At 43.4% G+C, this 16,310-nt stretch overlaps 1 protein-coding gene across 1 annotated transcript in view; it reads right to left on the bottom strand.

Annotated features, from left to right (window-relative positions):
- Positions 1 to 614: 614 nt before the first annotated feature.
- LOC139422065 (kin of IRRE-like protein 3) overlaps positions 615 to 16,310 on the bottom strand; it is a 274,299-nt gene continuing 258,603 nt past the window's right edge. The window contains exons 12-16 of the mRNA XM_071173211.1: positions 16,161 to 16,268; positions 15,523 to 15,606; positions 14,640 to 14,749; positions 13,874 to 13,963; positions 615 to 1,100 (exon numbers count right to left, since the gene is read on the bottom strand). Coding sequence (XP_071029312.1) covers positions 615 to 1,100; positions 13,874 to 13,963; positions 14,640 to 14,749; positions 15,523 to 15,606; positions 16,161 to 16,268 — 878 coding nt within the window. The remainder of the gene's footprint in view (positions 1,101 to 13,873; positions 13,964 to 14,639; positions 14,750 to 15,522; positions 15,607 to 16,160; positions 16,269 to 16,310) is intronic.

Genomic DNA, 16,310 nt, shown 5'->3' with positions numbered 1-16,310 from the left:
CAAGAAATGCCTCGGGTGGTTTTTAACAATACCCCTTTGTGCTTCAAACCCCAACCGGGCAGCTGAACATAGGCCCAAGAGTTTGTCTTCCTCCATAATGAAAATAAACTTTTAAACAATTCTGGAACTTATCCACACAGACGTGTGAATAATACCTACAGCTGTGCATTTTGAGGCAGTCCACTAGCTGAAACAGAATAGGGGACAACAGCAGAGCATTTTTCATTTAGGAAGTGGACTTCTGATTGTCATCTTTTTTTCCACCAATTGTAGCTCTCAAGGTTATGATCTTTTTTGTTTGAGAAGCTTGTTTCAAGGGGAATAGAGTGTACCACATGTAATCCAAATAACATGTAAAAAGAGTTGTACGTACAATGTCCATATTACGACAGCCTCAGTCTCAGCAGGATTTCAGGCTGTCCTAATATGGACACCGCAGTTGCCCACCGTCTGCCAAAGGTGGAATACTGCATCATCTCCCTCGGGTAGACCAGAGTACAAACCAAACAAAAAATAGCACTGTATACCAGTCACAGTGTTCCTTAAAGTGTCCAAAGGTGCTATCCTCGACACAACCCGTCCGAACCCACCCCCAGCCATTGCTCCTTCTGCCATTACACATGGGTCTGCATGCGTTTCTGCAGCGGCCGAGTCTGGTCTGAGTTCTGCGAGGACGACTGCGAGTAGTGGGAAGATGAGGAGGCTGCCGAGGCCTTGCTGTCCTTGTCAAACTGCACGTAGCCATCCTGCTTGCTGTAGCTGCTCACGCTGCTGTCACACTGCGTGTCGATGAAGGAGTTGGAGTCACTAAGTGAGCCTCGCTGGAACTCGCGCTCGCACAACTCGATAGAGCTGCTGCCCATGCCAAGCACGAAGCGCTGGCTGTAGTCGTACAGGCGGTTGGGCCCAGCACCTAGCGTGTTGTAGATGTTTGTGAAGGACATGCCCGTAGGCACACGCTGCTTTCCCATGGTGGATGAAGAAGAAGCCAAAGGGTTCCTGACCTCAGCGCCGCTGGTCTGGTTGGCGGTCATTGACATAGTCGGGGTGCCATGGTGCTCCTTGAAGGTATTGACACTGTAATAGCCATTGGTTGGATCCTTGTGGAGGAGAGGGGACAAAGACACAAAGGGAGGTGTTCATTTAGTGTAAGGATAGGAGACAAATGTAAGGCATGTCAGTACAGCTACTATTTTGTTAGTTGTTTTCGTGATCGAACTGGTCATTGTTAGCCAAAGAACATCTCAGGTCTGAATCACAGATAGGAACGGCTATCTAAACTAATTTTTTCATTAGGCACAATGGTGATAGGAATGAAATGCATCTTGCCAGTATTGCCGAGAGTCACTGGGTGCTCAGGTCTACTGTCCGATCAAGAGAAGCATTGTGTGGAATTGGAGCAAGTCACCTAAACTAAACAACACCAAACAGTGTTGTGTGTAGAATATTTTATGCTTTTTGTACCATGACTACTGCATGCTTTGTTGACTATGAACTTGCTGATTTAAACCGAAACATGGGACAGACAATGTTTGTTCCTACACTCTCAACTCTGACTCTATTGTTTACACGGACTCTTGGCCTCCGATCCTATTCTAACCACCTCTCATCGGCTTTGTGTTCATGTTATCTGATGAAATTTCTGTACAATATTGTTACCAATTGTTACCATCTGATGAACATTCAAATGTCATAGAAAAGCAACACTACAGAACTTTCCATGTCCTCTGATGTGGAAATGTGCATGTACACCCTGGCCCAACTACTGTTGCTAGCCCCAATTCTGACTTGTGCTCTGATTTCTGCTCTCGTAAAAGCCTGGGTTTTCTGCACGTTAACGCGAGAATCTTATTACCTAAAATTGATAAATTGAAAGTGTGGGTTCACAACTACAATCCAGATGTGTTGGTCATTACTGAGACGTGGTTAAGACAGAAGGTTTTGAACAATGATACTAACCTTTCTGGTTAGAACCTTTTTCGGCAAGACAGATCTTCCAAGGTGGTGGAGTGTCAATCTTTACCAAGGAACACCTTCAGTGCTCTGTAGTCTCCACCAAATATGTCCCCAAACAATTTGATTTGCTGGCTTTAACCATTCAAATAGCTCTTTGTTGACTGTTGCTGTGTGTTACTACCATCCACCATCAGCCGGCCTACACCCTACCTGCCCTAATCTCTCTCTTGGCCCCTTACACTAAGTATGAATTTCTCATGCTATGTTACCTAAACTGGGACATGCTTAAACCACCTGACCAAGTCCTAAAGCAACGGGACTCCCGAACTCTTTCTCAGATTATTACCAATCCAAAACAGGCAGAAAAGCGTACTCTCCTTGATGTTATTCTCACAAATAATCCTGATAGGTTTTAGTGTTTTTCTGTAACGACCTTAGTGATCACTCTTTTACAGCCTGTGTTCGTAATGGCTGCTCTGTTAAACGACCTGTTTTGATTTTTCATATACTTTAATGAACAAGCCTTCCTTCATAACCTGGCCTCTAGTAAATTGGTATAGGATCAGCTTGATTCCCTCTGTCGAAGGCACTTGGACCTTCTTTTTATATTTTTAGTGATATTGTTAAAACACCCCTGTAAAGAAAATGAGAATTAAAAACAGGTTCAGCCCCTGGTTCGACCGTGATCTGGCAGAGTTACTCCACCCCAAGAATTTCATTTAGGAAAAAGCTCAGCACACACATACTCAGGCTGACTTGCTTTCGTTCAGGAAAATGATAAATAAGTGCACGCAGGCTGTCCAGAAGGCCAAAGGAGCAGTTCTCTCTGTGAGTCTAACCCCAAGAAGTTCTGGAATCCGGTGAAAGACCTGGAGAATAAACCCTCCTCCACACAGCTGCCCTCCTCCCTTTAATGTTGATGTTGTTTTTACTGACAAGGAGAGCATGACTGAGCTCTTTAATCCCTACTTCATTAAGACAGGCTTTCTATTTGACTCATCCATGCCTCCTTGCCCATCCAAAATGTCCTAATTTCCCAGCCCTTCTAATGCGACTAGCCCCGATGCTCTACGACAAAGCTTTCTTAGTGTCCAACAAGCTTTCTCTGCCCTTAACCTTGTTGTGAAACACCTCCAAAGCAAAGGTCACGTTAACCTTGGGCTCCCGAATGGCACAGCGGTCTAAGGCACTGCATCTCAGTGCAAAAGACGTCACTACAGTCTCTGGTTTGATTCCAGGCTCTATCACATCCGGCGGTGACTGGGAGTCCCATAGGGCGGCGCACAATTGGCCCAGCGTCGTCCGGGGTTGGCCGGGGTAGGCCGTCATTGTAAATAAGAATGTCTTCTTAACTGACTTGCCTAGTTAAATTAAGAGGAATGCCCTTCCCCCCCCGGTGTGATTATTACCTCTGAGGGATTAGAGCTTGAGGTAGTCACCTCATACAAGTACTTGGAAGTATGGCTAGACGGTACACTGTCCTTCTCTCAACACATATCCAAGCTGCAGGCTAAGGTTAAATCTAGCCTCGGTTTCCTCTGTCGTAATCACTCCTCTTTCACCCCAGCTGCCAAATGATCCCTGACTCATCTGACCATCCTACCCATGCTAGATTACGGAGATGTAATTTATAGATCGTCAGGTAAGGGTGCTCTTGAGCGGCTAGACGTTCTTTACCATTCGGACATCAGATTTTCCACCAATGCTCCTTATAGGACACATCACTGCACTCTATAATCCTCTGTAAACTGGTCATCTCTTTCTACCAGCGGAGGCTCCTCAGAGGAGGAATGGGAGGACCATCCTCCTCAGTGAAATTTCATAAAAATAAAAATAGTGAAACATTAAAGTTATCCTATTTAGATAAAACTCAATATACTCAACATATTCATGTCACCAAGTAAATGATTAAAATACACTGTTTTGCAATGAAGGTCTACAGTAACTTCAACAGCGCTGTCTGGGCTAGCACCATGGTGTAGCTGAGGACAGCTAGCTTCCGTTCTCCTCTGGCTTCATTGACTTCAATACAAAACCTAGAAGGCCGGTAGGCCTCATCCCCTTCCTTAGACATACATTGTAATTATTTCCACAGTCAAACAAGGCTAATCTGAAAACAGGTCTCCCTAAATTTTATCAGCATATCTAATGCTCGACCCGGGCCGGCAAAATTCTGGATCATTGCTACTCTAACTTCCGTGCCGCATACAAAAACCTCCCTCGCCCTCCTTTTGAAAAAACTGACAACGACTCCATTTTGTTGCTCCCAGACTATAGACAGAAATTAAAACAGGAAACGCCCGTGCTCAAGTCTGTTCAATGCTGGTCCGACCAATCTGATTCCACGCTTCAAGATTGCTTCGATCACATGGACTGGGATATGTTCCGGATAGCGTCGAACAACATTGATGTATATGCTGATTTGGTGAGCGAGTTTATTAGTAAGTGCATCGGTGATGTTGTACCCACGGCAACTATTAAAACCTTCCCAAACCAGAAACCGTAGACTGATGGCAGCATTCGCGCAAACAACTGCTTTTAATCAGGGCAAGGCAACCGGAAACATGACCGAATACAAACAGTATAGCTATTCACTTTGCAAAGCAATCAAACAAGCTAAGCATCAGTATAGAGACAAAGTAGAGTCACAATTCAACGGCTCAGACACGAGAGGTATGTGGCAGGGTCTACAGTCAATCATGGACTACAAAAAAAAACAAGTCCATCGCGGACCCCAATGTCTTGCTCCCAGACAAAGTAAACAACTTCTTTGCGCGCTTTGAGGACAATACAGTGCCACCGACACGGCCCACTATCAAAACCTGCGGGCTCTCCTCTCCTTCAGCCAACGTGAGTAAAACATTTAAACGTGCTAACCCTTGCAAGGCTGCCGGCCCAGACGGCATCTCTAGCCCCGTCCGTAGAGCATGCGCAGACCAGCTGGCTGATGTGTTTACGGACATATTCAATCAATCCCTATCTCAGTCTGCTGTTCCCACATGCATCAAGAGGGCCACCATTGTTCCTGTTCCCAAGAAAGCTAAGTTAACTGAGCTAAACGACTATCGCTCCATAGCACTCACTTCCATCATCATGAAGTGTTTTGAGAGTCAATGATCATATCACCTCCACCCTACCTGACACCCTAGACCCACTCCAATTTGCTTACCGCCCCAATAGGTCCACAGACGACGCAATCACAATCACACTGTACACTGCCCTAACACATCTGGACAATAGGAATACCTATGTAAGAATGCTGTTCATCAACTACAGCTCAGCATTTAACACCAGATTACCCTCCAAACTCGTCATTAAGCTCTAGACCCTGGGTCTCAACCCCGCCATGTGCAACTGGGTCCTGGACTTTCTGACGGGACGCCCCCAGGTGGTGAGGGTAGGAAGCAACATCTCCACCCCGCTGATCCTCAACACTGGGGCCCAACAAGGGTGCCTTCTCAGCCCTCTCCTGTACTCCCTGTTCACCCATGACTGCATGGCCATGCATGCCTCCAACTCAATCATCAAGTTTGCAGACGATACTACAGTGGTAGGCTTGATTACCAATAATGACAAGACGGCCTACAGGGAGGAGGTGAGGTCCCTCGGAGTGTGGTGTCAGGAAAATATCCTCACACTCATCGTCAACAAAACAAAGGAGATGATCGTGGACTTCAGTAAACAGCAGAGGGTGCACCCCCCTATCCACATCAATGGGACAGTAGTGGAGAAGGTGGAAAGTTCCTCGGCGTACACATCACGGACAAACTGAAATGGTCCCCCCACACAGACAGCGTGGTAAAGAAGGTGCAAAAGCACCTCTTCAACATCAGGAGGCTGAAGATATTATTCACCAAAAACACTCACAAATCTTTACAGATGCACAATCGAGAGCATCCTGTCAGGCTGTATCACCGCCTGGTACGGCAACTGCTCCGCAAACAACTATAAGACTCTCCAGAGGATAGTGAGGTCTGCACAACGCATCACCGGTGGCAAACTACCTGCCCTCCAGGACACCTACACAACCTGATGTCACAGGAAGGCCAAAAAGATCCTCAAGGACAACAGCTACCTGAGCCACTGCCTGTTCACCCCGCTATCATCCAGAAGGAGAGGTCAGTATAGGTGCATCAAAGCTGGGATCAAGAGCCTGAAAAACAGCTTCAATGTCAAGGCCATCAGATTGTTAAACAGCCATCACTAACATTGAGTGGCTGCTGCCAACATCCTGACTCAAATCTCTAGCCACTTTAATAATACAAAATTGGATATAATAAATGTATCACTAGTCACTTTAAACAATGGCACTTTATATAATGTTTACATACCATACATTACTCATCTCATATGTATATACTGTACTCTACACCATCTACTGCATCTTGCCTATGACGTTCGGCCATCGCTCATCCATATATTTATATGTACATATTCTTATTCATTCCTTAACACTTGTGTGTAAAAGGCAGTTGTTGTGAAATTGTAAGATTACCTGCTAGATATTACTGCATGGTCGGAACTAGAAGCACAAGCATTTCGCTACACTCACATTAACATCTGCTAACCATGTGTCTGCTGTATTTACAGCTAAATTCCCATATGTTCCCAGATTAAGAGGTGATGAGTACTCCACAACCATTGTCAACTTTCTCCTGACAAAATTACCGTAGTTGCAATCTACTGCAGAGATAGCCTGCATTGTTCTGTTATACTATCCAGGTCTGTGCCCAAACAATTTGAGCTTCTACTTTTAAAAATCCACCTTTCCAGAAATAAGTCTCTCACCCTGGCCACCATGTGTGAATTGATTGCCCCCCCATCTATCTTCAGAGTTTGTCCTGTTAGGTGACCTAAACTGGGATATGCTTAACAGGCCGTCCTACAATCTAAGCTAGATGCCCTCAAACTCACACAAATTATCAAGGAACCTACCAGGTACAACCCTAAATCCGTAACCATGAGCACCTTCATAGATATCATCCTGAACAACTTGCCCTCTAAATACACCTCTGCTGTCTACAACCAGGATCTCAGTGATCACTGCCTCATTGCCTGCGTCCGTAATGGGTCCGCAGTCAACCGACCACCCCTCATCACTGTCAAATGCTCCCTAAAACACTTTCTAATCGACCTGGCCCGGGTATCCTGGGATGATATTGACCTTCTTCCCTTCAGTAGAGGGTGCCTGGTTGCTCTTTAAGTGCTTTCCTCACCATCTTAAATAAGCATGCCCCATTCAAAAAATGTAGAACTAAGACGAAATATAGCCCTTGGTTCACCCCGGACTTTACTGCCCTTGACCAGCACAAAAACATCCTGTGGCGTACTGCATTAGCATCGAATAGCCCCCGCGATATGCACTTTTTCAGGGAAGCCAGGAACCAATATTCACAGTCAGCTAGGAAAGATAAGGCTAGCTTTTTTAGGACTAATTCCAAAAAGTTCTGGAACACTGTAGAGTCCATGGAGAATAAGAACACCTCCCAGCTGTCCACCGCACTGAGGCTAGGAAACACTGTCAACACCGATAAATCCACGATAATCGACTATTTCAATAAGCATAAGCACCGATAAATCTACAATAATCGATCATTTCAATAAGCATTTCTCTACGTCTGGCCTTGCTTTCCACCTGGCTACCCCTACCCCGACCAACAGCTCTGCACCCTCCGCAGCAACTTGCCCAAGTCCCCCCCCACACACACTTCTCCTTCACCCAAAATCAGACAGCTGATGTTCTGAAAGAGCTGCAAAATCTGGATCCCTACAAATCAGCTGGGCTAGACAATCTAGATCCACTCTTTCTAAAATGATCAGCCGAAATTGTTGCAACCCTTATTACTAGCCTGTTCAACCTCTCTTTCGTATCGTCTGAGATCCCCAAAGATTGGAAAGCTGCCGCGGTCATTCCCCTCTTCAAAGGGGGAGACACTCTAGACCCAAACTGTTATAGACCTATATCCATCCTGCCCTGCCCTTCTAAAATGTTTGAAAGCCAAGTTAACAAACAGAAAACCGACCATTTCAGATCCCACCGTACCTTCTCCACTATGCAATCTGGTTTCAGAGCTGGTCATGGGTGCACCTCAGCCACGCTCAAGGTACTAAACAATATCATAACCGCCATCGATAAAAGACAGTACTGTGCAGTCGTCTTCATCGACCTGGCTTTCAACTCTGTCAATCACCACATTCTTATCGGCAGACTCAACAGCCTTGGTTTCTCAAATGACTGCCTCGCCTGGTTCACCAACTACTTCTCAGATGGAGTTCAGTGTGTCAAATCGGAGGGCCTCTTGTCTGGACCTCTGGCAGTCTCTATGGGGGTGCAACAGGGTTCAATTCTCAGGCCGACTCTTTTCTCTGTATATATCAATGATGTCACTCTTGCTGCTGGTGATTCTCTGATCCACCGATACGCAGACGACACCATTCTGTATACATCTGGCCCTTCTTTGGACACTTAACAAAACTCCAAACGAACTTCAATACCATACAACACTCATTCCGTGGCCTCCAACTGCTTTTAAATGCTAGTAAAACTAAATGCAAGCTCTTCAACCGATTGCTGCCCGCACCTGCCTGCCCGAGTAGCATCACTACTCTGGACGGTTCTGACTTAGATTATGTGGACAACTACAAATACCTAGGTGTCTGGTTAGACTGTAAACTCTCCTTCCAGACTCACACTAAGCATCTCCAATCCAAAATCAAATCTAGTATCGGCTTCCTATTTCGCAACAAAGCCTCCTTCACTCATGCATACCCTTGCAAAACTGACTATCCTATCGATCCTCGACTTTGGCGATGTCATTTACAAAATAGCCTCCAACACTCTACTCAGCAAATTTAACGCAGTCTATCAAAGTGCCATCTGTTTTGTCACTAAAGCCCCATATACTACCCAACACTGCGACCTGTATGCTCTTGTTGGCTGGCCCTCGCTAAATATTCATCGCCAAACCCACTGGCTCCAGGTCATCTTTAAGTCTTTGCTAGGTAAAGCCCTGCCTTATTTCAGTTCACTGGTCACCATAGCAACACCCACCCAGAGCACGCTTTCCAGCAGGTATATTTCGCAGGTCATCCCCAAAGCCAACACCTACCTTGGCCGCCTTTCCTTACAGTTCTCTGCTGAAAATGACTGGAACGAATTGCAAAAATCACTGAAGCTGGTGACTTATATCTCCCTCTCTAACTTTTAGCATCAGCTGTCAGAGCAGCTTAATAATCACAGTACCTGTACACAGCTATCTATAATTAGCACACCCAACTACCTCATCCCCATATTGATATTTTTTGTTCTTGTTGCTATTTATGTCCAACGTTTCGACAGACAAGCTGTCTTCATCAGGGCAGGATGACTAATTTATATAGTGTCAAAAGACACACAGGTGTCTGTAATCATGACCGGGTGTTGCCTGATATCATTGGTTAATTCTCATATTAAAATAGCATACAAAAAACATAAATGGATAGTGTACGATCAAGTGTTTCACTCAGCTAGCCAGCACCTCGCCTAAATAGGTGTGGATTTTATTTCTTTCTTTTATTGCCTTACCTCCCTAATCTTACTACATTTGCACACACTGTAAATATATTTTTCTATTGTGGTATTGACTGTACATTTGTTTATCCAATGTGTAACTCTGTGTTGTGTTTGTCGCACTGCTTTGCTTTATCTTGGCCAGGTCGCAGTTGTAAAGGAGAGCTTGTTCTCAACTGGCGTACCTGGTTAAATAAAGGTGAAATAAATTAATTAACTGAAGCCAATACGTTTCATGTGCCCACTCATCCACAGGCACATTGAATGTTTCCCTTCCAAGCACTGTGAGTACCCCTATCAATTTTTTCACCTTACTGTATGTAGAATCAATCACAATTACTACACATTATTACACAATACGTTACTACACAAAGTTTTTACTCCTTGCTTTAGACTAACTCATTCTTAGCTATGTTGTCTAACTGTGTATTGTCCCGTGTCATTGTTTTTTGTCTTCCCAGTAAAGTCCTGTCCTCTGAACACCTCAACTCATGCCATACACCCTCATTCAATCACTGCTGCGATCCCTTTCCAACACTGTAAGTAGCCCTCTCATTCCCCTTCCCCATAATATTGTACTATAAATGTCTATATTAAATGCTTTAACCTAAGTTAAAATAATTAATCTTTGATGATTTTTGAAGCACACTTTGTGGTCTGCGTGCGTTCTGCGCCTATACCGTGGGTCTCCCATCTTCCTTAATTTGTCAAGTCACCAGCCTCCACTGATTTCTACCCATTGCAAGACCCACTGGATGATGCTTATTTATAAAACCCTCTTAGGCCTCACTTCCCGCTATCACATACAACACCCGTTCTGCCAGACACATTCTGTTAAAGGTCCTCAAAGCACACACATCCCTGGGTTGTTCCAATTTTCAGTTAGCTGCAACTAGCGACGGGAACGAGCTGCAAAAAACACTCAAACTGGACAGTTTTATCTCCATCTCTTCATTCAAAGACTCGATCATGGACACTTGTGGCTGCTTCGTGTGAGGTATTGTTGTCTCTACCTCTTTGCCCTTTGTGCTGTGCCCTTTGTGGCTGTGCCCAAATGTTTGTACCACGTTTGTACCATGTTTTGTGCTGCTGCTATGTTGTGCTGCTGCCATGTTGTGTTGCCACTGTGTTGTTGTCATGTTGTATTGCTACCATGCTGTGTTGTCATGTGTTGCTGCCATGCTGTGTTGTTTTCTTATGTCTCTTTTTATGTATTGTTGTGGTGTCTCTTGTCGTGATGGGGTGTTTTGTCCTACTTCTCTTTTTTTACCCAGCCCCCGTCTCCGCAGATGGCCTTTTGCTTTTTGGTAAGTCGTCATTGTGAATAAGAATTTGTTCTTAACTGACTTGCCTACTTAAATAAAGTTGAAATACATTTTTTTTAAATAAAAAGATAACTCACTGAAAGATTGATTACAGTTTGAAAGAGGCTCATCTGTTCCCTTTATCTGTGTCAGCACAGTCATACAGAAACATCTCATTTCTGACATTCCTCCTTTGATGAGCCAGTCATTGGCTTTCATTTGAACCGGGAAGAGTTATGCTGCGTCGTTTTGGTTGTGAATATATGTACTTAATGATGAAATGTAAATACTTTGAGGCACCACTTACATTATTGGTGTTCTGTGTGAGGCTGATCCCCCAGCTGTTTCTTCAACAAACAGCATCAACACAGAGTAGGGTAAAGGGTTCGTTTGACATTTCCCACACTATTTGTTAAGGTAAGAAATGGGGAAGGGTAAGGGGATCCTAGATCTGTACCTAGGGGAAACTTCACCCTGGTGTGCATAAGCAGAGTATAAACTTGACTTCTATGTCAGGCTTCATCAACAGGTATTTATGCCCTAATCCTAGGTGGTCTCAAGCTGTGACACAGCAACACCCATTGTTTCTCATGTATTCAAATGCTTGCCTTTTTGTGACCAAGGTCAGTCACATCCAAATGAACTGCTATTCATAAGAATGATGGGAAAACGAAGAAACAGGCTGATGCGTGCCAACGTGAAAAATAGATTACTTGCTTTTGGGGTGTGAAATAGTCACCTCCCACGAGGACAAATAAATCCTGATATCATCCAATTAAATGGCCTTGATGATATCACATGTAGGAGCAGCATACTGTATGCGGAAAAATTACCACAGCAGTTTATTTTAGGTCACGGCCTACGCGTGTAAAGCGTTTTTTCCCCCTTCCATCTCTTATTCTCTCTGTTACTCCATTTCCTTTCTTGGAATTAACTGATTGTTCGATTCCTGGAGGAGGGAGATAAACTTTGCCTGCCGACATTCCAAAGGCGGAAAAATACTAATTTTGCTGTCAGAGCAAGCAGATTCTGTATCTTTGTCTGTACTTGTGGCTGGGGGCTATTGCAAATAACTATTAGTTATTAGTTAGATGGCTAGATAAAAGGGATGTGTCACACCCTGACCATAGAGAGCCTTGTATTCTCTATGTTGGTTAGGTCGGGGTGTGACTAAGGTGTGTAATTTAGGTTGTTCTATTTCTATGTTGGTATGGTTCCCAATCAGAGGCAAATGTTTATGGTTGTCTCTGATTGGGGATCATATTTAGGCAGCCATTTCCCCACTGTGTTTTGCGGGATCTTGTTTTTGTGTCATTTCCTGTGAGCACTTCATTGACATCACGTTTCGTTTGTTCTTTATTGTTTTGTGCGTTTCACTTCAAATACTATGTGGAACCCATATCACGTTGCGCTTTGGTCCGAATGTTCTTACGACGATCATGACAGGATGGTACACCAAGCAGCAGAATATCAAGGGTGGGAATTGAATTAGCCGAGGAAGAGGAAGATTTATTAGAATATATCAGCAGATAACACATCTGACCTGGGAGATAGAGAAGGGGTAGCCTCACAGATAAGAGTCAGAGTCAAGGTTCAAAGGTGTCATGGAACAGGCTTAAATTAAGCCTTTGAAAGTGGAAGTTTCCAATATCCCAAATGATATTGCATATCCGTGCCTATTTCCGGATGACCTAGTCTGTTGTCATTTCATTCAAACAGTTTGAGCTATGCCAATGGGCTTAAATGTTTGGATGAACTGACAATACCATAAGTCAAAAAAAGAGTAGATCTTTGTTTTATGTGGACTAACCCTTTAATGCTTCATACTGCAATAGAACACACATTTTAGTCTGTCAATTACAGACCACTGAACAGCCTACATACCCCACAATCCTACTCCTTATCCACAATAATGATGGTGACCTCTTAATGCATTTGGATGAATCTTTCCCGCATATGATACTTGGTTATATACAGGGGGATCCAAAATGTTTTGATCCCTTGATAAAGATGAGCAAAAAAGACTGAGCTGTGATGTCCGCTAAAAAACAAGAATAATATTATTTTATACCAGTACAATTGCTCGGAGAAAGAGATTTGGTTTATCAAAATCAATTATTGGATCCCCTGTTTTCAATACTCCAGCACCCTCCCCTTGCGAGGATAACGACACTGAGCCTTTTTCTAAAAAAATAATTTGAGATTGAAGAACACATTGGAAGGGATCTGAGAGCATTCGTCCATACATACTATTTCCAGTTCATTGATATCATTTGTCTGTGCTTATGGCTGCCTTAAATCAATTCAAAACCTCAGGTTTTCAATGGGGTTCAAGCCCGGACACTGAGATGGTCATTGCAAAATGTTGATTTTGTGGTCAATTAACCATTTATTTGTGGGTTTTCATGTACATGGGGTTATTGTCTTGCTGGAAGATCCACTTGTGGCCAGGATTTTGACAAAAATATCCTGGTACTGGGTATAGTGCATGATGCTGTTGACCGTAACAAAGACCCCAGGACCAGTGGAAGCAAAATAGCCCCATAACATCAAATATCCACCACCATATTTTACTGTAGGTATGAGGTACTTTTCTGCATATGCATCCTTCTCTCCATGCCAAACCCACCACTGGTGTGTGGCCAAAGAGCTTTATTTTTATGTCATTCAACAAATGTACACGCCTTTGAGTTTACTAAACGGCATTGGCACTTTGATTGGAACCAGTGCAATTGCCAAATGACGTGAAAATAGAGCTCTTTGGCGAAACACACCAGTGGTGGGAGATGAGAGAGGCATATGCAGAAAATATCTAACATTCCTTAAATCTGAGCAGAAATATCCAGAGTCATTCTTTGTGGAAAAATAACAAACAGAATAGGAGTACTAACTGAATAGAATACATGCTCCTCCTTGAACTACAATATGGTGTAGATTTTAGTACATTCCTACTAATGTTGTATCACTGCCCCCTGTATACCTGGCTCTGTGCCCACCTTATTCGCTGTACATTTTAGAACTAATGTTATATCACTGCCTCCTTTCTGCCTGTTTCTGTGCCCACCTTAATGTGCTGGAACTCCTTCTCTTCCTCTTGTAGGACCTCCAGCTGCTTCAGCACAGACTCCTGCGCCTGGAACTCCCCACGCTCAATCTGAGACACCAAGGGAGCAGACATGTCACTCACAGGCCGTTTGATATGCATGTAGTATTAGGGATGTAGTGGGTGGTAAACACATGCAACAATGTTTACGCACCTTTTTATTTAGTTAATAGCATTTAAGTGCCTATTTACACTAAATAAGCATGGTTGTCCATCTGGGAGAGATGACAGGGTTTACCCACTTTTCTTTTTTAACACTATATCCCTGAGTAAAATTCCCTGTCTATTTGAGCTCTTTGGGTTCCTGTGTTTGCAGAAAGTCTGTTAGATAGATACAGATGTATGATCTTAATTTGGTCACCCTGTTGCAGGAGACGTTTAAAAAGTGTAGTGTATTTGAGGTTTAAAAAGGCTGCTAAAGTTTAATTTCCATTCGATTTTCCCTAAAAAAAAGTAGCAATCCCCCCAAGAAATATCCATGAATTATAATCGACATAATAACTCACATTTACTCTTGCTGCAGGATTATTTCCCTGCTGTTTATAGGGAAATGGCTCAAATTAAGATCCTATACCTGTAGATGTACTGTAGAATGGAAAAAGCTCTTCAATGAACTGTTGATTAGAACATTTTCAATTGATTCTGATGTACTACATACAGTGTGTATCGATGAACTCTCATATTACGTGCAGAGAGGAGAGATGAGGTAGTGTAGCATTCAATTTACCATTATCTGCTTGATGGCTGTATGCTCCTCTGTTTCACGAGCTGCGTTGTGATCCTTGTGAACAATCTCCACCCGGATGTCGTTTTTTGCCGAAACCACTCCTTTGAGATCTGGAGAGAGACAGGGAAACTGATGGGCACCACTGACATAAGTCAACTGGCACTAGATCATACCACATTTGTACGGCCTCAAAAGCTGCTCAGATATCTTGATGGGAGCTTGAAGCATTTATGTTTAGATTATAAAGGTGTCGTGCTGCTTATTTATGTGTTATATACCTTATATAGGGCACTGACTGTTTACTAGAGTGTCACTGAAATTGGTGATTATCCAATACTGTACAATCCCATCCTTATGTTGGCAGGCTTCTTATTCTGTAAACAGACAGCAGTGATTGCGGTCGTTCATGGACATTAATCACATGGATATTTATGTATGTAGCATGTATGCATGGTACTAGTGAAATAAACCTAATTGCTTTATCGACAGCCACTGACATTGTAAAATCATATACAATCATATATACCAGTCCCTCCAGGATTAAGCTGGGGTTTTGTGTGATGTTTACGGACATTTTAGTTCTGACATTTTGCATGGCAATATGCAATGATTGTCAAATTTGTTGCGAAAATGTGCTGCAGAGGGAAAAAGTTTGTTGACTTGTGGCTTGATTGAACCATATGCGGTAAATGTGCAGTGATTGGTTGAAATTGCCAGTCTTCTATTTGTACTGCGGTGATGGGTCAATTTTATGTGATAATATTGCACTGATTTGACTGATTTATGAGGAAAAGATGCAGTGATTGGTCAAATTAGCAAGCCCTCGCATAATATGCAGGGAATTGCAGTATCCTGGAGGGACCTATATACAAAGGTGACTTACTCTCGGTTTTCATTTTGCCTGCAAGGTCTCTCTGGCAAGAGGCAATGGAGACGGGTAGGGAGGACATGACGAGGTGAACATCTTCTGGGGTAAACAACAACAACATGGTTAGCAGCAGATAGCATTGACCAGATATCTGTGGGCTGTATCTCTACACTGAATGTCTTCTGTTGTAAACAACAGCAACAGCAACAGTCTACATTGATCAGATATCTGTGTGCTGTATCTTGACACCCCACTGTATAGGATGGGCTTTAAATCAGATAAGGATATTGCTTTTGGGCACCAGACGGCTTCAAGCAATAAGTATTATGTTAGAGTCTGGCTGCAGATTAACTATCAGCTTTTTAGGTCCATAAATGTGCACTTTGCAATAGATTTGATAAAAAGGGAGGGAAATAGAAGTACCATAGTTTCAGCTTTATGTCCCATCTCAAAGGATTTCTTGAGTTGATATCCTAAAACCATGAAGCTTAACATTCCAATGGGACTCATATTAAGCACTACATAACATGTAAAAAAACATGTTTGACTGTGAAACTAAGAGCGTCAACTGAACCCTTTTACTGTGAAACCAAGGGTGTTTTAATTAACTCTTTGGCTGTCCCAGAAAGCATAGGGTTTCAAAATGCACTTACTCCTCTGGAAGCGAGCACAGCAGAAGGCACCCAATGTGCCCATGAGAACAATGAGGGCAAGGAAGGCTCCCACAGCCACTCCTATGATTATAGCCAATCGGAGGGACTCTGAGAAAACATGGAGGAAAGACATTGGTACGGTGTCAATGT

The sequence above is a fragment of the Oncorhynchus clarkii genome, chromosome 12, assembly GCF_045791955.1.
Source record: "Oncorhynchus clarkii lewisi isolate Uvic-CL-2024 chromosome 12, UVic_Ocla_1.0, whole genome shotgun sequence".
In the NCBI taxonomy this organism is placed as follows: domain Eukaryota; kingdom Metazoa; phylum Chordata; class Actinopteri; order Salmoniformes; family Salmonidae; genus Oncorhynchus; species Oncorhynchus clarkii.
This window is presented reverse-complemented; position numbering and strand designations above follow the sequence as displayed.